The sequence below is a fragment of the Phodopus roborovskii genome, unplaced genomic scaffold (assembly GCF_943737965.1).
Source record: "Phodopus roborovskii unplaced genomic scaffold, PHOROB, whole genome shotgun sequence".
Classification (NCBI taxonomy): domain Eukaryota; kingdom Metazoa; phylum Chordata; class Mammalia; order Rodentia; family Cricetidae; genus Phodopus; species Phodopus roborovskii.
The window spans coordinates 47,882,272-47,906,589 of record NW_026126511.1 but is presented as its reverse complement, the minus strand read 5'-3'; the positions used below and the strand labels follow the sequence as shown (position 1 = coordinate 47,906,589).

Genomic DNA, 24,318 nt, shown 5'->3' with positions numbered 1-24,318 from the left:
CCCACCCTCCTTAGGAGGGAACACTGTAACTGTGACACATGTGAACACACCCCAAATGATTCCAATGAGGGACTTTGACAGAAAGTTCTCGGATCCTTTCACCAGGTTTATGGAGGGAGAGAAATGGGTGTGTTGTAGTGGGGAGAGCTGGTGTTAACTCAACAGATGAAGGTGGCAATGCCTCTTTCACCTAACCAGAGGATGATCTGATCTGAGAGCACGATAACTGAAGATGAGTTGTGCCTATCCTGTGGGAGAGGGGTGTGTGGGAGTCGGAGAAGGTAAAGTGTTGAATGGAAAGGTCTGGGGAAGAAGGAAGTGGAGACGTTTGAGAGAATACAAGGAATATTCTGTAGGCCTGCTGCAGGGTCCTGGCAGCAGCTGGGAGATCAGCTCCTCTTCTGCCTGTCACTCCTCAGAGCAAGCTGAAATGCAGCTCAGTCTTAGGAGAAACATCCCCAGGGCTCAGCTTCTAATTTGCACATGGAGTTGCTGTGAGCTTGCCCAATTCCTGCTCAACCGGTGTGAGTGGAAATTGGCTTTCTCTGGTTCTCACTTCTACACAAGATCCCCAGGAGCTGCCTGAGATGTTCCCTAACTACTTTATGGTGTAAACATCTGTTAGAAGATGGTAATCAGGCTTAGATATGGTTGGGGATGCTCTGAAATTTCCAAGACTTCTTGGGAAACTTTCAGACATAGCAAGAAAGCCTCATACCCTCATACCTATTGGTAGTGACAATATTCCATATCAAACCAAATGGGTTGAAAAGCACAAACACCACAATGCCCTCGTCTTCTTTAAACTTCAAAGATTTTTTTCCAGTCTGGTATCAACACACACACACACACACACACACACACACACACACACACACATCCCCCCCACACACACACATGTTAACTACTGGCCTCCAAAAGCTGTTTAGGGAAGGAGGGAGCTGTCTCCTTGCAGGGAGGTTTTGGTGAGTTCCTGGAGAGGAATGGGGCACCAGGGCCACAGTATTAGCAGACACCTGGATGCAGAGGAGGGGAAGCCTAAGCCTCCCGTGCTTGAGTGAGAGAAAGAATCTAGTTTGTTACTTCTGTCTGGGGAAGGGACGGGGAGCCAAGGGTGGGAAGGAGAAGGGAAAGAAAGGAAGGATGGGGCAGAGAATGGAAAAGTGAGAGGAGAAAGAGGGAAGTTGAGATGGGTCATGGAGGAGCCAGGACAAGAGTGACCCTCATCCCATTTCAAGTAAGTATGCTTGCTACTGTTGGGGTGCAAACCTCTTCCCATCTCTATGGTAAATTCTATATACTTTGTACATACAAGTAAGATCTTGCAAGTCTCGAGGCCCAAGAAAGCAAAAGCGTCTTGGGACAACACAGACGATCCAGGATGTGGGTGTCGGATTTCCTGGAATTGGACTCAATCTTTAATATTTTTTTGAGATTTTATTTATTTTAATGTTTGTGTATTTTGTCTGCATGTATGTCTGTGGTCAGAACTTCTGGAACTGGAGTTACTGGTGGTTGTTAACTATGTGGGACTGGGGCTCAACCCTGGGTCTCTCTGAAGAGCAGCCAGTGCTCGTAACCAAAGTCATCTCTCTAATTGCGCCCCCACAAACCCGCAGTTGACATCTCATTCTGATCTTTCCTTCCAACCAGGTCAAGTTTAAAACACTTTTGTCTCCCTTGGACTTTTCCTTGGAAACTAGTCCTTGCTTTCCAGGTCCTGAGGATCTCAGAAAGCTGTTGAGCCTTTAATTACCCGCTTATACTCTCTAATTGCCTTAGATAAGACCTGCTGCTAATTCCAGCCTCCAGAAGGCAATTACTTCACCTCTTTTCAGGGCCACTTTACTCCTAGTGTCCCACTGTCCTGACTTCTTCTTCTTCTTCTTCTTCTTCTTCTTCTTCTTCTTCTTCTTCTTTTTTTTTTTTTTAATCTTTCTTTGAGTATTCTCTTTTTGCCTTGCTGAATCAGGTGAGAGGAAAAAAACAAATGTACTCTAAAGTGATTCTGAGATGGTGTGAAAGAAAGGAGGAAAGAACCTAGGGCCCAGTTTCAACTCTAACAGTCAATCTCTTGGAGTTTACATCTCCCGATGTATAAAATGGGAATCTGAATGACAACATTGTAAAGAATAATCTAGGATAGGGGATAGGGAGATGATTCTTTGGTTCTTGCCGTGAAAGAACGAGGAGCTCAGTTGGATTCCTGGAACCCATAGGGACAGAGATGGGGTGAGGAGAGCTAAGAGTGGTGGTGTGTGCTTTCAGTCCTCAAGCTGGGTAGGCAAAGATGTGAGGATATTTGATACTCACTAACTAGCTAGCATGGCCTAATTGCTAAGTCCTAGGCCAGTGAGAAATCCTGTCTCAAAAAAAAAAAAAAAAACAAGGTAGATCACACCTGAGGAACCCACTGGGGGTGATCACACTCACACACACACACACACACACACACACACTCGCACATACACACACTCACACACTCACGCACACTCACACACTCACACACACTCTCACACACACACGCACTCACACACTCACACACACTCACACAAACACACACACTCACACACACTCTCACACTCACACATACACACTCACACACACTCACACACTCACACACACTCACGCACACACACTCACACACACTCACACACTCACACACACACTCACACACACTCACACACTCACACACACACTCACACACACACACTCACACACAGCATTCCAGGCTGAATCCTGACTCTACAGGGTCCCCTAGGTTTCTGTTGAACGTGTTTGTGCTTCTCTTCCCCTTTTCCTGGAGGCCACACTGTGATTAAAGTGACATTAGATAGAATACCAAAGGTAAGCCATTCCGATTGTGAACCCAGATTTTAAGCCAATGATTTTTGTTTACTGTCTCGTCTTTCTCTTTGAACTGTGGAAAATACCATTCACTAAGACTGAAGAAATTACACAAGAGAATTTAAAGTGGTTTCCTTGCTGACAGTCTTCAATAACTGCTTTCAAATTCCGGCAAACTCTCCCCATTTTTTTTTTTAAAAAATACTATCTATTTGGTTTGGAAGTGCAAAGCTACTCATTTCCACAGGAAAGGTGTTTAAATCCTTTCATTCCACCAAGGAAACATCTGGGGGTCTCATTTGGAAAGAAGCAGGAAGAACGTGCCATACATGGGGATCAAAGTGGGTTCTTTTCCTAAATGCTGTGACTGTGGGTGAGTTACTTAGTCTCTCTAAGCCTCATTTTCTCCATCTGTAAAATGTTGGCAGCACATAAATATAAGGTATGAATTAAGGACCGTGTTAGTTTCTTTCACTGTTGTCGTGATAAAATACTCTCACAAAGGCAATTTAAGGAGGAATGGATTTATTTGACTCGAAATTTCAGGTTGCACTCAGTCCATTGTGGCAGGTCTCACAGCATTCAATAGTTTTTTTTTAGTCCCAAATTTCAAAGTCTTCCATATTCTTCCCACAAAGCAGTTCCAAAGGCAAGAGTCACGAAATTAGGTTTATTCAACAGCAAAAACACACATCTTGATACCGACATATGTCTTTGTTTCTTTTTCTGATGCTGTAAAATACTCTGGCAAAAGCAACTTATGGGGGGGAAAGTTTTATTCAGCTAGCCATTTTGGGTTATAGCTCATCATTGTGGGGGAATCAAGGCAGCAGGAACTTGAAACAGTTGGTCATGAGCAAAGAGCAATGAGTGAGTGAGGGCATGCTAGCTAGCCCTTGCAGCTTACACTCTCCGTTAGCCTAGGCTCGATGCCCAATATCACTATTTTAGTAGCTTAGAATTTAACCCAGGGCACTTAAGCTCTCCTGGGACTATTTCCTCATCTGGAAAAATGGAGACAGTTAACAGGACTGACAGAGGGTTGGGAGGAGGTGAGGCATTTAACATAGCTCAAAGTGGGCACCCGCCAGTACCTGCCAGTCATGGTAATATGCGTGGCACATCCCTAATCTGAAAAGCCCAAATCTAAAATGCTCTGTTTCCGTTTGCTGTATGCTATACCCTGGCATTGAGCACCTTAAGGGAGGAACGGTTTATTTGGCTCACAATTCCAGGTGACAGTCCATCACTGCAGTAAAGCCAAGCCAGAAACTAGAAGCCCCTAGTCAGATCCACAGTCAAGAACAGAGAGAGGATGGAAACATGAGTGTATGTTCCTTGGTGCTCAGCACCTCTCTACACTTACATAGGAAGCAGCGCTACCCATTGTGTTTGTCTTTCCAGGCTGGGTCTTTCCACATCAATTAAGGCAACAAAGACAGACCCCTGTGGATATGTCCACAGGCCAACCTGACCTAGTCGCTCACTGAGACTCCTTTCCCAGGTGATTTCAGATTGTGTCAAGTTGACAATTATAAACATCACACTTTCTGAGTGACACAGGTAACATCCACACCCAACCTCCTAGCACAGATCACAGTAAAAAAAAAAAAAAATAAAGTGCATGGGAAATACCCCATAAACTTGCCTTCAGGATACATGTATGAGGTGTATACACAACATCAATGAGCCAGTCCCTAAAGCATCTCATTGCCCATATGCAGATATTCCGGAATCAAATACTTCTGCTCCCAAGCATTTCAGATAACGATTACTGTACTAGGAGCAGCAGTTAAATACTGGATCACACCTGGGACCACAAAGCAGGTGTGAGAGACAGCCACTGAGAAGCAGACAGAGGAGGAACTGGAGGAGAGACCAGCCCTGAAGCCAGAAGGCAGTGGTCAGGGACTCAAAATAGTGGCAGGAATGTTCTGGCTATACCTATCTTCCCCAAGTTTCCTTTCCTCTTTGCTCTGTCTTCTGAAGTGGGCAGGGCTGTGCTCAGTCATGTGCTTGCCTAGTAATCATGAGCCCTGGGTTCCATCCTCAGCACCACATAAGCTGAGCTTGGTAGTCACATCTGTAATCCCAACACTCAGATGATGGAGAGATGAGAATCCGAAGTTTGGTGTCAAACTTGACTACATGAGTTCAAGGCCAGTGCAAGTCATGTTTCCTTTGCCCACATGGCCTTTGGATGTGTGTGTGTGTGTGTGTGTGTGTGTGTGTGTGTGTGTACACTCTCTGCACTGGCTCATTGGTACTATTGAGCTTCACTCCACCCTCCCGAACTGGATACACCACCACCAATTTTGCTATCAATGTTGATGCCTAAAAGGCCTGGGAACCTGTCTAGAGCCTGCTAAGAGAACTGAGTGTATGTCCTGTCTCATTGCCTTCCATGTCGGTATACTAGATATAATGAATGATCTTGACATTTCCCACTAAAAGGAGCCTTCCTGCTTCTCTGTCACCAAACTTTTAGACATGCCAAATGGCTATTTAAACCAAAAAATTTGGCACAAAGGATCTACCAGAATGAATTTTGCTTGTGAATTATATGTTATTAGTTATATATACATATCTATGATGACAGGTTTTGAATGACTGCTACCATAGTGTTTAAACTATAAATGAATGTAGATAGTGGGGGGAATGCATATGTGTGTGCATCTGTGTTTATGTAGGTTGTATATATATGTGTGTGTATATTTGTGTACATATGTATGTGCATGTGTATATGTGTGCATGCGCATGCATGTATGTGTATTTGAATATGGGTGTATATGTGTTGATTATATGTATGCATGTATATATGTGTATGTGTGTGAAAGTATATATATTTGTATGTATGTGTGCATGTATGTATACGTGTGCAGTTTCTGGGTATATCCATCTTCTCCCAGTTTCCTTTCCTCTTTGCTTTACCTTCTGAAGTGGGTGGCTGTGGCTCAGTCAGTCATGTGCTTGCCTAGCATTCATGAAGCATTCATACATACATACCTGTATGTTATGAATGTATACATGTATGTATATGTACTGTGTAAATGTATATGTATATGTGTTTATTTATGTATACATATGTATGTGTATGTATGTTTGTATTATGCAAGTGGATTTGTGTGTGTATTATGTGCGTTTTTTGAGAATTTATATGTGTTTATATTTGTATATGTATATTTATATGTATGCATATGTATTGTGTGAATGTGAATATGTATTTGTATATGTATGCATGTATATTATGTATGTGTATATATACATATATATTTGTGTGTCTGTGTATATGTGTGTATTTGTGAGTATGTGTGTATATATGTGTCTCTGTGTGTCTCTATGTATGTCTGTGTGTGTATTGCATTTAGTAATTTGAGGCTTCATTGAAAATCTGGAAGCCAGTGTGAGCTGTGGCTGTTTTCAAGCAGGGGTCAGCATGGTGCCTGGGTTGTAAGGCCCATGCATGTTTTGCAACATGTATGCATTATTTCACCTACTTGGATGGCTGAGTGGCATTGACTTGAAGTCTTGGGTTAAAATTTCAAAACCCTGGTTAAATTGCCTCATCTTCCTCTGCAGCTGACAGTTTTGCCTCAAGATAACCAGAACCAAAGCCACGCTTGGCATCTTTCAGGTGATGATGAAGATTTCTCCCTAATACAACCTTTCGGTTTTCCCAGGATAATAGGGAAGGGGAGGGGACACCTCTCCTAGGTGCTGACCAAAGCAGGGTCCTGACCAGATAGGCCTGAGCGGCTTTCTGGGCTTCACGGTAACAGGACAGGGCAGCTCTGCCTTTACCCCCAGAAGGAGCTCCCTCTCAGTGAGGACTCCTCACTCACTCAGTGAGGCTTCGTCTACTCTGATGGTCACACAGAAGCCTTCTGCTTTTATAATTTTCAAATGCTAACGATTCACATTTAAACACAGAATTATGTCACCCCTGAACTAGGAAACATAATACAATATGTAAGAGATATAATTCCTAAACAATGACGAGGGTGATGTCTTCTACAAAATGAAGATTTGCCAGGTCCCCACTGTCCCTCTGACACAGAATCTCATCTTAGCCTCAAACCAGTGAACTCAAATGACCTTCCTGCTTTAGCGTCACAAATAGTTGGGGCTGTAGGCACATGCCTGTGCTTGGCTCGGCCACCTTTCTTTCCCCACATTGCAGAAGTGCTGGGAAGATTAAGTGAACAAATGAATGTTTGATTCTAGGTACTTACATTGATGGCCATTGGCTTTCTGGGCAAGCTACTGGGACACCTTGTGAACTATTCTTAGCGTTGTATTTCCTTGTTCCCCATGCTTTACCTAACTCTCTCCACTGATCTATGGGCTTATCCAGCAGTGCTGCACATATATGAAATATCTTAAGAAACCAACTACGGGGTGAAAACGGCAGGTCTGTGTGCCGACTGTTCATACAGTTGCCTGCTTGTCACTTTTCTAGGGCACTGCTGTTTCTTGGGTCTCTCAGCTTCAGCGGCCTCTGGGTCCTCTCACCCGTTTTTCCAACACCCAGCCTATCACCAATGTTTTCTGTGCTTATTTCAGAGTCTACCTGCAGCAGCCACTGCCCTATAACAAAAGGAAGGAGACACTGGGATGGGTCTCACTGATTCAGCAAGTATTTTGCAGGCACTGGACTAGCAGAATATGACACAATTCCTGCCCTCAGGTGGCTCATAGGCTAGAGGGGGAAAGCTCCCAACTGAGAAAGAAATAATTAAGTATCTGGGATAGGTAATTGTGTCAATATTCATTCACTGAGGCTAGAAACTAGGCAGACATGGTAGGGTTGAAGAACTTGTGGGTCTCCAAGTGAGCCATCCAGGGGAGGCCTGAATGGAAGAGCCAGAACTCACTGGGGGTGGGATGGGGTGGGGAGGGGGGAGTAGATGGCGAAGTAGATCCAGTCATGATGATCCAGATACCAGATACCCAGGAAGTAGGCCAAGTCCAGTGATTTCATGTTGAAAGCTTGAACTTACGGCTGCTGTGGCTAGCTGCACAAGACCCAAACAAGAAGGGGCCATTCAACATCCCATCATGAGTTAGGAATGGGCTTGTGAAGTCCCAGTCAAGCTAAGGAACTGTTGGCATTTTTGACTGCTTGGGTGGGGGGAGGGGAAGTAATTTCTTCTTCTTCAGTGGTGTGGCCACTGGTGAGTTCCCCCTGTTCTAGGAAACACTCATTAAACTCACTGGAGAATTATAATAATAAAAACTTAAAAGCCATGGGTTGGAGAGATGGCTCAGCGGTTGAGAGCACTGGCTTCTCTTTCAGAGGTCCTGACTTCAATTCCAGAAACCATATGGTGGCTTACTACCATCCTTAATGAGATCTGGAGCCCTCTTCTGGGCTGTAGGCAGACATGCTGCCAGAAACTGTATACAAAATAATTAAATCTTAAAATTTAAAAGCCATGAAAGTAGGAGGGGACTTATTGAGAGGGGTTCAGAGGGAAATAGAGAGTGAATATGATCAAAATAAATTGTATGCATTATGAAATTATCAAAGAATAAACAAAATATTTTTAAAGAAGAGAGGATCAATATCTAACCCATGTTTTTGTGTTGACGTGTGTGTGGTGTATACACACGTGCATGTGTGTTCCCATCAGTAACACTTGTATTTTATGTGTACATTTTGCACATAAATTTATTTCTTGTGGACATTGTGAATGCATACAATATATTCAGAAGGATATAAAGCAGCAGATAACCTTGCTTGGCCTTGTAAAAGGGAACATAGGGGATGCATGGGGAATCACATTGAGCCCTTTCTCATCTTTTGAGTATTAAATTATGCAGAAATGCAGCCTATGCAAACAGCAAAAAAGTTCTATTTTTAAAGAAAAGGAGAGAAACCTCAGAGGCCCTGTTGGGGACTACCATTAAGGAAGAAGCCCCATGGAGAAGGGGGGGGTTCGTGAAAACAGATTGGACCTAAGGTACTCAGGGGTCAAATGAACTGCTTGAAATTAGGAGTTCTGAAGCCTTCCTAGAATTGTCCTTGATGCTAAGTTTATGTTTGAGAGGGTAGGCATTTCAGGAGTCGAGAGCAGAGATCAGCGGGAAGGAAAAGGCTTGGGGAGCCCTGGTGAGGGACATTTCAGTTATCATTTCAATCACAGTCAGATGTTGCAAACCAAGATCCAATGCTTGAAGGTTTTTATTCTTTTATATATCTTCCCTGGTTTTCTCTTAGATTTTATGGCTCATGGCTATAATCTCTTGGGTTGCTGAGGCAGGAGGATTGCAATTTGAGACTAGCCTGTGCTATATTGATAAGTTCCATGCTAGCCTGGGCTACAGTGTATATGACTTTGTCTCTAAGACACACACACACACACACACACACACACCAAAAATAAGACATTATTAGTCTTAAACTGGGTCTGGGGAGATGGCTCTGTTGGTAAAAATGCCTGCCTTGCAAACACAAGGACCTGAGTTTGATCCTCAGTACCTAAGATATGTTTATGCGGGAAGCTGGTCACGGTGAAGACCCAGAGCTGGGAGGGTAAAGATAAGCAAATCGCTGGGGCTTCCTGGCCCTTCTCACTGGGCAAGCTCTAGGCCATTGAGAGACTTTGTCTCAAAAAACAAAAACAAAAACAAAACCAGATACATGGTACCTGGGAAATGACACTGGAGGCTATCCCCTAGCTTCCACATGTACATCCATACACCTCCATGCACACACATGTACACACACATGCATGCACACTCTTACACCCATGTGCAGCTATATACATGCACCCCAGAACCAAAGCAAACCAACAAACCTAGTCTTAAACTGGAGGGGTCTATAAGTTTTCTGGGACAAGAAAAATAGACATAAGAAAGCCAGCTTCCCAGACTGTTCTCAGCAGGACACAGGAAGCCAACAGCCTGGACAGCTGGCAACAGCTACTATGGAGAGCAAGGCAGGGGAGCTCCTGGGACCTGCCACCCTGAAGGAGAGTGGCAAAGAGCCTGCCCAGGCCTGTGGCTGCCCCAGGCTCAGGAGCAAAGGGTTCCTCAAACTCAGTGACAGATAAGCAGGGCTCAGTAATAGGATTAACCCTGAAAGTGTTACAGGTAAGGGGAGACGAGCCCATTCTTGCCATCGTGAGAGCCAGGAGCCCATTCTTGCCATCGTGAGAGCCAGGAGCCCATTCTTGCCATCGTGAGAGCCAGGAGCCCATTCTTGCCATCGTGAGAGCCAGGAGCCCATTCTTGCCATCGTGAGAGCCAGGCCTTGTCCTCCTCCAGCCGGCAGCACTCTGTCTTCATTGTTCCTGACAGGGCACAAAGGAACACTCCAGTTTGTTCTCTTGCCTTATGTGGATCTGCAAACTACGGGAAACAATTGCTCTATGGGTGCTTGGTTTATTTTTTCCTCTTCGTGGTGTTGAGGATTGGGCCCAGGGCCTCACATGTGCTAGGCAAGTGTTCTACCATTGAGCCATGTCCCCAACTCTCATTTTCTGTTGTAAGACGAGGTTTAGTTGAGTTTGCCCAGGCTAACCTAGAACTCTTTCTGTAGCCCAGGCAGACTTTGATCTTTAACCTTTCTGCTGCAGCCTCCTAAGGGGCTTGATCATGAGCAGACCAGCCTCTATAGGACAATACTGAAAATGTCAAACGAGCAGTTATATGCTATCATCCCCCTGCTCCCAGTCTTAACATGGACACTGTGACCCTTTGAACTTAGCCGCTTTCTACTTCAGCCCTAGTTTTGTCTTCTTGTCTGGGAGAAAAGATCGCCATCCAATATATTCTAGTCCTCTGTAGACCACCCCATGTGGAACAGTGACGTGTAAGATCCCAGCTTTGCAGGCAGAGGGACTAAGACTAACAGAGAACAACCAGTCAAGGCTAAGGTGGGGAGCTCAGTAATGCTCTGGGATCCCACTGATGGAGGAACCCCAGAAGCTGAAAGCATTCAAGACAGGCAGGCTCACACACGCCTGTAATCCCAGCCTTTGAGAGGCAGAAGCAAAAGGATTGCTACAAGTTCAAGGCCTGCTTGGGCTACACAGAAAAATGTTATCCCTAAAACACAAAGGCAGGGCTGAGGGGATGGCTCCGTCAATAAAATGTTCTTCGTGCAAGCATGGAAACTTGAGTTTGATTACATAAAAGCTGACAATGGTGGTTGGCATGTGTCTGCAATCCCAGTGTGGTGGGTTGAAAGAAAATGGCCCCTAAGGTAGTGGCACTATTAAGAGGTGTGGCTTCATTAGAGTGGGTGTGGCCTTGTTGGAGGAAGTATGTCACTGTGGAAGTGGGCTTTAAGGTCTCAGAAATGCTCAAGCCACACCCAGTGCCTCAGTTCACTTCCTGTTGCCTGATGTAGGACACTCAGCTACTTCTCCAGCACCATGTCTGCCTGCCTGCCACCATGCCGCACCATGATAATGGGCTAAACCTCTGAAACTTTAAGCCACCCCAATTAAATGCTTTTCCTTTATAAGAGTTGCCATAGCTGTGGCAATAGAAACCCTCACTAAGACTCCCAGCATACCCATAACCCCAGCTCTGGGGAGACTGACAGGAGAGGTGCTTTTTGGCCAGCTAGACTAGCTGAGTCAGCAAGCTTCAGGCCAACAAGAGACCATGCCTCGGAAATCAAGGTGGAGAGCAACTGGGGAAAATAGCTGATGTTGACGTCTAGCCTCCACATGTACATGTATGTCAACACATATATAATCCTTGTGAATCCTATAATCCCAGCACTTGGGAGGCAGATGCAGGAGGATCGAGAGTTCAAAATGGCCAACCTGGGCTATATGAGACCTTGTCTCACAAACAAAACAAAACAAAAAAATCATTCAACACTCAAACTTCTAGGAGAAGGTGGGTCTTGAAGGATGAGTTATCGTGAGGAATTCAGGCAGGTCAGAGGTTCAGGACTGTTCTATATAATGCGTCCTTGAGGGACAACGACGAGGCAAGTTAGCTAGAGGGGAGGGCAAGTGACAGCAATCACTGGTTTCTGAGGCGATGGAAAGGAAGAGATTTTCCAGGACTCAGAGGAAGCCAGTGCACATCTGTCAGGGCTAAAACGGATTAGTGATTCCACATCATTTGTCAAGATTGGCGAAGGGGTGGGACCGCGACCACGGGAATTCTCCTTCATCATTGTGCAGTTGGAGCCAAGGGAAAGCAAACTATTTTGGTTATTTTTGTTGTTGTTTTGTTTTGACTTAGGTAGCCTAGGGCTATGTAGCTCAGGCTGGCCTTGAACTTTCGGCAGCCCTCCTTCCTCTAAATGCACACAGCTGGGATTATAGATGTATGCCATCATTCTTGGCTCAAGGGCAAACTTTAAATTTAATATTATTTGAGATTGGATCTCACTATGTAGACCAATCTGGTTTCACATCCATGGAGTTCTACCAGCTTCTGCCTCCCCAAGTGTCTGGCTCCAAATTCTTTAAAGCACTTCACTCTGTCTGGCCTCAAACTCAGGTTGCCTTATCTTTTTACTCTCTGTTCCTCCCTCTTCCATTTGCCTGCACACCACCAGATGACAAGGAGAGATCTGTTGTCACTGTGAGTTTGGGTTGGGATGGCAACCTGGGCCATTTGCCTTGTTGGAAAGTGCATGCAGATGCATAGAGTGAAAAGCATGGAGACGGACCGTGCTGGTGTTCCCTGGTCTAAGATGCAGAAGTCTCTGGAGCCAGCTGTGACACTGAGCTGTGTGACTGTGGACTGGTAGCTTTCATGCCTGCTCCTCCGTTTCATTTGCGTGTAAAATGGAAATTATGAATACCTCTTTCCCTCCCTCCCTCCCTTTCTTTCAAAGTCTTTTTTTTTTTTAAAGAGGTTTTTGTTTTTTTAATTATATGCCCTCGGTGTTCTGCTTGCATGTGTGCTTGCCAGAAGAGTGCACCAGATGTCATTATACATGGTTGTGAGCCACTGTGTGGTTGCTGGGAATTGAACTCAGGGCCTCTGGAAGAGCAGCCAGTGCTCTTAATCTCTGAGCCATCTCTCCAGCCCCCCTTCCTCCCTTTCTATCCCATGATTTTCTTGGGGTTCAAATAAAATGTGGTGGGAACTGGGGGGGGGACAACTCAGTCTATAAAGTGGTTTGCCTTGCAAGCAGGAGGACCTGGATTTGACCCCTTGCACCCATGTAAAGAGCAAGGTATGGTAGTATGTACCTATCATCTCAGCACTTAGGGGAGTCAAGACAGGTGGATCCCTGGGGCTCCCTGTCTGGCCAGTCTAGCCTAATGAGGCCTAGATCACTGAGAGACCTTGTATCAAAAAATAAATAAATAAAATAATAATAAAATAAAAAAAATAAAAAAGTGGGTGGCTCCTGAGGAATGAACTTAGTGCCTGGTGTGTGTGTGTGTGTGTGTGTGTGTGTGTGTGTGTGTGTTCTCTTTTGAGGGTGAAAATTTACTAGTTATATAGTTCAAAATGAAGTCTGCATGGGAGTGATGTAGGGGTTACTGGGAAATTTTGGAAATCCTCATCTGCCTTATGACTGCATCGGGTTGCATCCTATCACTATAAGAAATTTAATTGTATGACTTCCTTTGGCATGTAAATAACCTTCCCTCTACTGGCACCTTTTCTTCCCCAGATGTTCCTGAGCTCCCATTCGAAAGTTCCAGTTCGTCTCACCTGGCCTCTTCATCTGCCGGTGGGACCCTCAGATGCTGAAGCACTAACTAGAATTCTCATGGAGCATTTCCCAAACCACCCTAGGCTTCGGTCACCCCCCTCAGAGAATCCAGAGTCAACACAGACTTAAGAATGGAAAAGGACTTTTCTAGAAGTGACAAGATATTCTTCACAGCTGAGAATTGGTTTCTAACCAGGCCCTCCATTAAACACTTTTGATTTATGTATCTTGTTGTGAATGGTCCTGTGAGTCTGCTTTATCCTTAAAGAAGAGAAGGAATGGCAGAATTGGCAACAAGTACAGAACCTCGGAAAAGCGTCCCTGGATATGTTGGGTTTGGTGAGGGGATGGATGTCTGATGGCCTCATTGGTAACACTGGGTGAATCAGGGTCCCAGGAGGAAATGACAACCCCCAAGGCTCCTAGAGTAGTTGGTGGAGATGCTTAGAATGTTGAGGTTGTAGCACAGACCGAGAGTTTTCAACAACAGAGATGCATTTGATCATAGTCTGAATAACGGGAATCCGAGATGATGTGTCAGCAGGTAACGCTGAGGTCTCCTCTCTCCACTGGCCATCTTCTCTGTCTTTCCTTCTAAGTCCTGGTGGGGCCCATTCCAATGATTCATGTGATCCCATCCATCTCTGTCTCCAAATGCAGGCTCATCCTAAGACACTGGAAGTTAGGAGTCCAGCATGTGGATTTGTAGGGGATGTGGTTCTACCATTAACACATGCTATGGGCAGGATTAGAAGAATCGAGATAGGTGGATAGCAGCAGGGAGAACCTTTATCATCCTTTGGGCCAAAGAGATGAAGGGAGAAGGGGAAGTCTTGGAATCCAGCTTCTGCTGTGGCCTTGAGAAAGAGATTGGCAGACACAATGCGTTGGAGGTGGCAGAAGAATATGGGAGGGGAGGGAAGCAGCTGATACCCAACTCTTCTCTCTGAACACCCTTCCACACTCCTGGCAAACCCCATCTGGAAGTAGAGGCAAAGATACTTGTGGTTCAGCCCTTAGCTGCCAGCCTCCTGAGGCAAGAGAGCAGAGCTGGCAAGGGTAAGGCTATGGAAAATAACCAGTGTCATGGAGAAGAAGAATACAGGGCTGGGACCCATGAGATGGCTGAGCTGGTGAAAGCATTTCCTGCACAAGCCTGATGACCCAAGTTCAGTCCATAGAACCCATGGTGGAAGGAGAGAACGAACTGACTCCCAAAAGATGTCCTCTGACCTCCACACGCATCAAACCCCTACCCCCACAACAGTAGAACACATGTCTGGAGAAGTTACAGTTGCCCTTTGAGCAATTTAAAAGAGCTTTGGAGTAACTGGAAAACAAAACAAAGTCACTTAGCCACAGAGACTGTTACTGTAACAGCCCCCCCTCCAGACCTAAACACAACTGACACCATGTTAAAGGCACCAATCTGATCTTAAAACCCAGCACCTAATCCATCAAAGACCCAGTCCATAGTTCCAGAAAAGTCCCTAAATGTACTAACCTCAGGTTTTTACTTCTGTAGCTCTGCTACTTGCTAACTGAAGTGTAACAACCAGGATGTGGTTTTTGTGCATAAAAGACAAAGGACTGTTAAAGCTCAAGGCTACATGGTTTGGGCAAGTTCCCTCCCTATGCAGCCACCAGCCAGCAATAATGACTTTCATTTTTGGCTATATGAGAGTCTGTGGTGGTCTCTGGTGGGCTTACTTCACAATAGTACATTCTATACTAAACCACTTACCCATGTAGCTATCTCAGGGCCTCGGAAACTGCTGTTCTAAGATGCTTAAGTAGAACAGAAAACGGAAAAGCAGTGTTTGCTGTTATAGTTTGAGTATGAAGTAGGCCCAGAGGGGCTCATGCATTGCGGATGTGGTCTCCAGGTGGCAAGTCCTGTCCCTGGGAGGTGGTTTTATTATTAAGGTCTGACATCATCAATCAGTTAGTATTTATAGTGTAATGTGCTTTTAGGAGGTGGGGACTGGCTGGAGGGAGTAGGTCCCAGAGGTCATACTTGAAGGGTCTGTCTTGTGGTCGACCCCTCCTCTGTCCTGTTTGCCACAAGGGAAGCAGCTCTGGTTTGCCCCCATGTTATTCTGCCTTGTCATGCACGGGCTTAGAATCAATGCAACCAAGTAGCCAGGGACTGAAACTCTGAAGTCAGCAGCCAAAATAAGTCTTTCTCTGCAAGTTGCATGTTGCACAATATTGAAAAGGGTGACAAACACAGCTATGAATTGTGATCCCAGACAATTCTTTCTACACACACACACACACACACACACACACACACACACACACACAGGTTTTGAACAATGGCCCAGATTGATGGTACAGAATGAAGTGGTGTGTGTCCACCTAGGGTGACATTAAAGCGTGGTTCCACAATGTGTCTTTCCCATAGGAAAGGTGTCCTCCTCCTGGAGCCTGTGTCCTCATGGTCAGCCCCCAGCAGTCATGGGCAGATAGAGAAGCTGGGTGGTCTGCAGCTGTGTCCGTCTCTCTTTTTCCCCAGGGGACCCTCTGATCATGTCATAAGCCAGTTACACCCTGGGACTATGTTTGGACGGGCCAGTCTGGGGTCTACCATTGCTCTCTTTTGGAATATGAACCAGAGTCGTCCGGACCAAGAATTATCAAGGTGAAGAAGGGCTTCTCTATACCAGCACATCATGTTGTTTGTGGATGTATCCCTGTGTGTCCAACTATCCCAGACTTACTACAGTGAAGAGTTGATTACTTCCTGTGTGAATCTGAAGTTTGGGCACGGCACGGCTGTGTGTGGAGAACTTGCCTCTGCTCCCGTACTCAGCTCCTGGACATCCCTTCAGAGGAGTGAAAGATCTGTTTTCAAGAGGCAGAGGGCTATGGCTGGCAATTTAGTGTGGGCCATCCACTAGGGGCTCAGTAAGGGCTGAAGGCAGATCCGTTGTTCTCTTCACAGAGCCTGGTGTTTTGAAACATGGGGGTGAGCCAAGTGGGCCTGAGTCACCTTCAAGGTTCCAGTCATGGAGTTTCATAATGTCACTTCTATTTCTTTAGTTGGCCAGACAGTTCCATTTTTAAAAAGGGAACACAGACTCTGGAGAGTTGCAAGGCTCTGGAAGAACATGCTGGTTTCTAGGATAGCTACAGACACCCAAAAGTACCTTGTAGAGGTGTCTTATGTACACATAACCTACTGTTTTCATATGCAGTATCTCAAATAGCCTCCCACTTCTTTCTGATGATCTACCTGGATATGAGATGGTCTCATGTATCCCAGGCTGGCCTTGAACTTACCATGACTCCAAGGATGATCTTGAACTGCTGAGCCACCTCTCGATGCTGAAATTACTGGTGTGGTGGACAGTAGTTTATGAGGCACTGGGGATCAAACCCAGAGCCCTGCTAACACTGGATAAGCACTCTAACTACTTGGTACTATCCCTAGCCCCTCTGATTTATTCATTCTCTTTTGGTGCTGGGGGTTGTACCTAAGATCTCGTATACAAGCTGATACCGGGGAGCTATGTTCCCAGCCTTTCCCATACAGTAAATAATTTCTAGAGACTCGTAATTCATAACACAATATGAGTAGTTGTTGTACTGTGTCCTTTGTACAGTGACTAAAAATACACATACAACCATGGTACATGTATGTCAACAATGTCATAATAACTTTTTGGAGCACTTTTTGTGGTTGGTAGAGTCTGAGAATGAAGAACCTCTAGATGCAGATTGTGGTTGGGAAAAATAAACCTGTTCCTTCTTAAGCTAAGGAGCCCAAGCAGCTGGGGAGGTGAGAGGCAGGGCTCCTTCAATAGAGTGCCTTGAACAGAGCTCAAAGAGGGAACAAATAAACCATTCTGGGGGAGGGGGGGAGCTGCAGAAGGGATGGCCACCAGAAAGCCAGGAGTAATTCAACAGAAGTGTGGGATATGCACAGGGTATCATTTCCAAGTGAGAACTGAGACAATAAGACAGCCAGAGACCCAGGGTGAAACCAGGCCATCAGTCATCCTGGCGTGCCTAGGTCCGCCTTGGCTTTAGCACTGTAGGCCCACATCCAGGGGGTTGGGGTATATAGCTTAGTGTGAGCGACTGCGAGCTCTGGGTATGGTCCCCAGCATCTCCAAAACAAAGGGAAGGAGAAAGGAAAGAAGAAAGGGGGAAGGGACAGAGAAAGGGGGGAAGAAGGAAAGGGGTCAGAGGAGATGAAGAAGAGGAGGCAGAGAGGGAGGGAGAAGAGAAAAGGAAGAAAAGAAGGAAGAGGCGGAGGAAATAAAAAAGAAAGGGAGGGAGGGAGGGAGGGAGGGAGGGAGGGAGGGAGGGAGGGAGGGAGGGAGGGAGGGAGGAATGGATGGGGAAAGGCCAGGCTGGAGAGATGGCTCAGAGGTTAAAAGCACGGGCTGCTTTTCCAGATGGACCTGAATTCAATTCCCAGCAACTACATACAGGGTGGCTCACAACTGTCTGTAATGAGATCTGGTGCCCTCTTCTGGCCTGCAGGCATACATGCAGACAGAACACTGTATACATAACAAATAAATCTTAAAAAAGAAAGGAAGGAAGAAAGGGAGGGAGGGAGGGAGGGAGGGAGGGAGGGAGGGAGGGAGGGAGGAAGGAAGGAAGGAAGGAAGGAAGGAAGGAAGGAAGGAAGACCAAACCATTTTCAGGACCCTCTCGGTCACCGTGAGTTATTCTGGAGACTGGAAGGTCAATGAAGGCTGAAGCCCACAGGTGTCGGTCTGAGTTCCATGAGGTTGGGGAGGGAGATGGAAAATTAGTCAAGGGTCCAAACAGGAAGCTGATCCCTGCCAGGAAGTCAAGGCAGCACAGTAGGTACTGAATCGATAAAGGACTGTTAAACAGGAAAGTGACCTGGGGAGACTTGCATGTAGAGGGCTCTGGTGCCTGGGCAATCGGGGAGAGATGCTGTGCAGAAGGCTGTCCGTCACAGAGCCCCTGCCTTTCTCCAAAGAAGAGAGGACAGTAAGCTGGACAAAAGAGGAGGGAGATCGAACTGGGAGGTAGAGACTGCAACCGCAGGAGTTAGAGTACAGAGGTAGGTGAGGGGGACTCTCACATGCCTGGCACGGACCTTTGGAAAAGTCTGGGGAAGTAATGAGGGTGGTTTGGAAAGGCCTTCCCACACCACCCTGCCCTGGAATGCAAACAAACAGTTCCTTCCCCTGAAGCTTGTGTTGCTTTGACAGTCTGTCTTGCTGTGTGTGCAACCATATTTCAGGGACAAGGGAAGCCTCTGAGAACTGCAGGGTAAGCGGGAGATTTGTCCGAGGTGTGAGTGGGAAAGGGAGGAACAGTATTAAAGCACAGGCTTCAGAAGCCACTTGTCCACTCCTGTGTAGTTTCCACAAGACCCTTAGTGGGAGGGGGAGGGGAAGGGGAAAGGAGGGAGGGCTGGCACCCTCATTTTGTAGATGGGAGATTTAGGCTGGAGTAGCAAGCCCAAGCAATGACTACAAAACAGCAGGCCTGGAATGTGACTGTGATGGGTTCCACTGCAAAGCATAGCTCTTCTTTCTCACGGCACAGTCGCCCTGTAGCCACAAACACCTCCTTGTGAACATGTCCTTGCTTCCCTGTCATGCCTTGCACTGATCCTCATTTGGTATTTGGGCTGGAAAGAGGGTCTTCCTAGGAGAGTGGAGAAGATGCTGATGGGAAGATGGGAAAGCCAGGGGTAGTGCTCCCCTGGGCTCTCAGAGAGCAGCTGAAGGCTGCTGTCAATCATAGAATTAGCTGGGCATAGTGGTGCATGCCTTTAATCCCAGCACTTGGGAGGCAGAGGCTGGTGGATCTCTGTGAGTTCAAGGCCAGCCTGGTCTACACGGTTGAGTTCAAGGCCAGTCAGAACTACATAGTGAGACCCTGTCTCAAATAAAATAAAAACAAACATAAATAAATAAATAGCAGGTGGTGGTACATGCCTTTAATCCCAGCACTTGGGAGGCAGAGGCAGAGGCAGGCGGATCTCTGTGAGTTGGAGGCCAGCTTGGTCTACAGAGCGATATCCAGGACAGGCTCCAAAGCTACAGAGAAACCCTGTCTCGAAAAACCAAATAAAGAAACAAACAAAAAAAACAGAATTGTCAGATAGTTTCTTCTTCCTCCCCTTTTTCATATTTTTAAATATTTTATTCATGGGTGGTGTGTGTAGGGGGATTGCTCTGGACCACATATTAATACTATCTTGAAGAGACAGAAAAAAACGATGACACTGGAGCCTTCAAAGAAAGTGTATAAACCAGACACATTTCCATCACACACAGACGTTGACGTCTGTGGCATTCCACTCATTTCTCTCTGTCAGTCTTCTACTGTATTCATTTCTGCGGGAACCTCATCTTTCCACCTTCTGGGACAGGAATCCTTCACAGGGTCCCAGATTCATTCCCCATTTCTACATTTCTTTTTACTCAGCAGGTACATAACTGGTGTTTGACAGCAATGCTGTCATCGGAATGTTATCCCAAATTGGGAAATTTGGCATTTCTCAGCCGGCTCCTTTAGTCCCAGGCTCCAGCAGAGAATGGCCGCTAGAGAGCGCTCCTTCCTCTCTCTTCCATCTCTCTTTAGCTTTGGGCACTTTACACCAGTATCCCAGTATCCAGGAGGAGGTTTTTCAGAGTTTTGACTCCGTATGCCAGCACCTACGAAAATGCTCATTGATTCATTTCAAGTCATTTATTCCATTCAAATTGCCAGTTTTTAAATTTTTAAAGATTTTATTTTTATATGTATGAGTGTTTTGCCTGCTTATGTCTGTGCACCGTGTGCATGCAGTGCCCACCGACGTCAGAAGAGGGCGTCAGATCCCCCGAAACTGGAGTTACAAACCGTTTTGAGCTGCCTTGTGGGTACTGCAAATCAGACTTGGAACCTCTGGAAGAGCAGCCAGTGCCCTTAACCACCGAGCCATTCTCCTATCCCTAAAGTCAGTTTTAGACACAGAGTCGTCTTTTCCTACAGTTTCCCCCCTCCCCACCCCCTCTCCAGAGTTCAGAGGTCCTCCCAGCCAGGTAGTTCCAAGTCAGTAGGGGATGGGGGCATGGCTGCAGACAAAGCAAAGACTATCTCTTCCCCCAGCCGGATCCTGACTTGTCTCCCGTGTGCATCTCAGGGCCTGCTTCATCTGTTAAGCCTCTTTGATGTATGTGTCTTTCATCCCAGACTATGATTGGGGTGGGGGCAGATGGGCAGAGGTGAGACAGTCTAATATGACTGTCAGATTTCCTATGATGCTGAGGCTGGCCTTGCACTGATAGTCCTGCCTCTATTTCCCAAATGCTGGGATTTTAGAGGTGTGCCACCACACTTAGCGACATGCTACCCTTTATCATTCCCTCAAGAATGCCATTTGTCCCTCCCCTTCTTTACAACAAGATGTTTCCTTGTGAGTAGATTTTCATCAGCATCTACCCTTCTTAACTAGGAAATATGGCCTCAACTTTCACGCAGGGAAAACCACCCTCTTACTGCTCACATCATCTCCTCTAGCGGCTCTTTGGCTACCTCCCATGGCCTCTCCTCTTTGATCCTATTTGATCTCTCTGCAGCATTTGCTGTCAGCGTCAGAAGCCATGTCTTGTTCCATCCCCCCCCACACACACACACACCCTCTCCCGGTTTCTACCTGTAAACCACTGACTTCACTACAGATTCCTCTCCCATTCTGTCGCTGGGGAACTTACCTCCTTCTCCTCTGTGGACTCTCCTTTGCCTTCTCTATTGGCTTTGAGAGTCTGCAAGATTCCAGGTCCAGCTCCAGGGCTGACCTCTCCTCACTTCCGCCCACACCAGTCATTTATTTCCCTTCTGGGATGTTCTGTCATGCAACCAGGGATCTTCAGGGACCTTTCTTTCTTTCTCCTTCGCCCCATTTGTGTGTGTGTATGTGTGTTGCATGTTTCCTCTGCTTGTATGTAGACTAATGTGCATGTGTGAGAACAAGCTCATGAAGGCCCATGGTTGAAGTCAGAAACCATCCTCAACTTCTTCCTCTTTATTCATTGAGACAGGGTCTCTCAATAAAACTCAGAGCCTGCTGATATGGCTATCGTTAGGCAGTTGCTCTAGGAATCCCATGTTTGTGCATTCAGAGCCTGGAATTACTGAGGGAGCTTTCACACCTGCAAAGTGTTTGTGTGCGCCTATTATGTTTACATATACCATAGAAGAAAAATACTGTTATCCATTGGTTTGGGGACCCCCTTGGGGAACAGGGATACTCATGCCCCTCTGCATTTGTATATAATCTTCATGTAGCTGCTCTGCCATCACTGCAGTGAGGTGGCAGACTTGGGGCAGAGAAAGGGCAGGGCTCTGGCTAGTCTGGGTGATGCTTGGACTAAATGGGCCTTTTTATTTGCTTGGAGTGTGTTTGTTTGTTATAATTACATTTGTGTGTACACACCATGGAGTGCACATGAAAGTCAGAGGACAACCTGTGAAGGTTAGTTCCCTAGTAGCCTATGGGTTCTAGGGGTAGAGCTCAGGTCTCCAGATTTAGTAGCAAGTACCTTTACCCATGAAGCCATCTCTTGGGTCCTGATGTAGATTCTGAGACAAGGTCTTGCTATGAAGCCCAGGCTGGCCTTGATGTCATGGTCCTCCTGTCTCAGTCTCCTCCATGCTTTGCTTTCCAACTCCTGTTCCCTGTGCTTTCTCTCCGGTGATGGACTCAACCCTTTGAATCCAGGAACTAAAAGCTTCTCATCCTTCAGGTTGCTCTTGTCATGGATTTTAGCACAGTGGAAAGGAACTAATACAAACAGAGCAGAGACAATTTGATTAGTTTCTCAGACTATCAGACGAGTGACTTGTAGATTTTGATAAAATACTGTTTGGGCCGGGGAGATGGCTCAGTGAATGAGTGAGTGCTCACTACACAAGCACTCTTAACTGCTGAGCCATCTCTCCGACCCATGCATCTGTATTTTTAATAAGTCCAGCATGATCTATAGAAAGCTCTAGACCAGCAAGGGCTACACAGTAAGACCGTATCCCAACAACCCCCAATAAAACCCCCCAGCAAACATGAACAGGGATTGAACAACATTGAAGTCAAGGGGAGTGGTGATGGAGAGGTTGGGGAAACCCTGGATACGTGATTCTGGTGTTTACTTGGAATATATGTTTCTTGTCATTTGTTCACGATGAAAGTTTGATATGTTTCATTTCATCTTCAAAAACACAGCAATACTTTTCAAGAATGAAACTGACCATATAATTGACATGAATTACAAAAATCACAACTACTAACACATGCCCAGAAAGAAACCAAGCCTCAGAATGATGCTTCATGTGCTATTGCCAAATATTTATTATTTATACGCTACCGGTTCATTCGCTGAACGCTGGTGGATCAAAGGGTGGGTCCTTCCTACTAAGGAAAAGGCAAGAATGGGGGAGGGGACATTTTCAAACCAAGCAATCTGATCCATTAAGGTTTCCTTTATGAAATAGGGACACGATTTGTAGTCATTTGATAGGAAGGCACACCACCTCACTCAACTCAAAGAACACGGTATTCCCAGAAGTTATGGATTAAGTCCAGGCATGGACCATAGAAAGCAAGGTCCCTAAAGGATGACAAGTGCTTTTAAGCAAATGACTCTGGTAACTGAATACAGGACAGGCTAACGATGGGCACTGAGAAAACCAAGTAGGAGATTACAGTGGTAAATAGCTGGAATCCAAACTGGAGATGTAGCAATCTGACCTTGTGTTTACACAATGCATACTCCTTCTATAGATCACTCCCCTTAAAACAATTATGTGCATTAGAGTGAGTCCTTTTTTAAGAGTTGCAGTTTAATTAAAAAGACAGGTATGGGAGAGAAATTTTTACAAACCCAGACTTGGCAGGATTCAGAGGCAGGACTGAGAAGGAGCAGAGAAAGTTGAAAGACCACCCCCAGGTGTCTAAATTTGGGTGACTCGAACACTATTCTGGATATTTATGAGCTAGAGGAAAAGCTGATGTGGAATTTGTGATGGTGAACTTTTTTATTAAAAAAAAAAAAGATTGGTTTATTTACTATGTTTACAGTGTTTTGTCTGCATGTATGCATGCAGGCCAAAAGAGGGTGCCAGATCTCATTACAGATGGTGTAAGCAACCATGTGGCTGCTAGGAATTGAACTCACGACCTCTGGAAGAGCAACCTCTTAACCAGTGAGCCATCTCTCCAGCCATGAACTTTATATTTTATTTTTATTTTATTTTTCAGTCAGCTTTGCGCTTTATTATAAGCCTTCCCATCAGGTCTTGACCGCATATTTGCGAAGCGGGTACAGCCTCTGTTTCCTCTGTTGCTTCTTAGTGTTCAGCTTCTCCTCGTGCTTGGTGAGCCCGCAGCGCATGGCTCTAGTCTTCTTGGGTCGAAGGTCCAGAGGCTTGTACTTCTTACCCTTGTAGAATTTCCTGGTTAATTAGGGTGAGGACCTGGGCAATGAATTTGTGTATCTTGGAGAGTTTGGACACTGCACCTCCCATCACCTTGACGATGCAAAGCTGGGGCAGCTCCACCTTCAGATCTAGTTGTTTTAGCAGCTCCTCCTTCTTGCTGCGCAGGACCTGAGCCTTAATCTTGACCATAGCTGTGCTCCTCACCGCTGAGGCCTCCTGGTCCAAGAGAAAAAGGAAGATGAACTTTATTTTTAAAATGGATCTCTTTGTTTAAATTTTATGTGTATGAGTATTTTGCCTGCAGTGCTCACAAAGGCCAGAAGGTGACATCATATCCTCTGAAACTGGAATTACAAATGGTTGTAAGCCACCACGTGTGTGTGTGTGGGGGGGGTGAGGGTGGAAAC

General features: G+C 45.8%; 1 protein-coding gene and 1 pseudogene across 1 annotated transcript in view; one reads left to right on the top strand and one right to left on the bottom strand.

The window, feature by feature from the left end:
- The window catches only part of Fbxo16 (F-box protein 16), a 49,857-nt gene extending 36,139 nt beyond the window's left edge, over nt 1–13,718 (top strand). The window contains exon 8 of the mRNA XM_051195547.1: nt 13,451–13,718. Coding sequence (XP_051051504.1) covers nt 13,451–13,621 — 171 coding nt within the window. The 3' untranslated portion in view covers nt 13,622–13,718. The remainder of the gene's footprint in view (nt 1–13,450) is intronic.
- Nucleotides 13,719–23,744: 10,026 nt separating this feature from the next.
- On the bottom strand, nt 23,745–24,100 carry LOC127230282 (60S ribosomal protein L35-like; annotated as a pseudogene).
- Nucleotides 24,101–24,318: the final 218 nt, after the last annotated feature.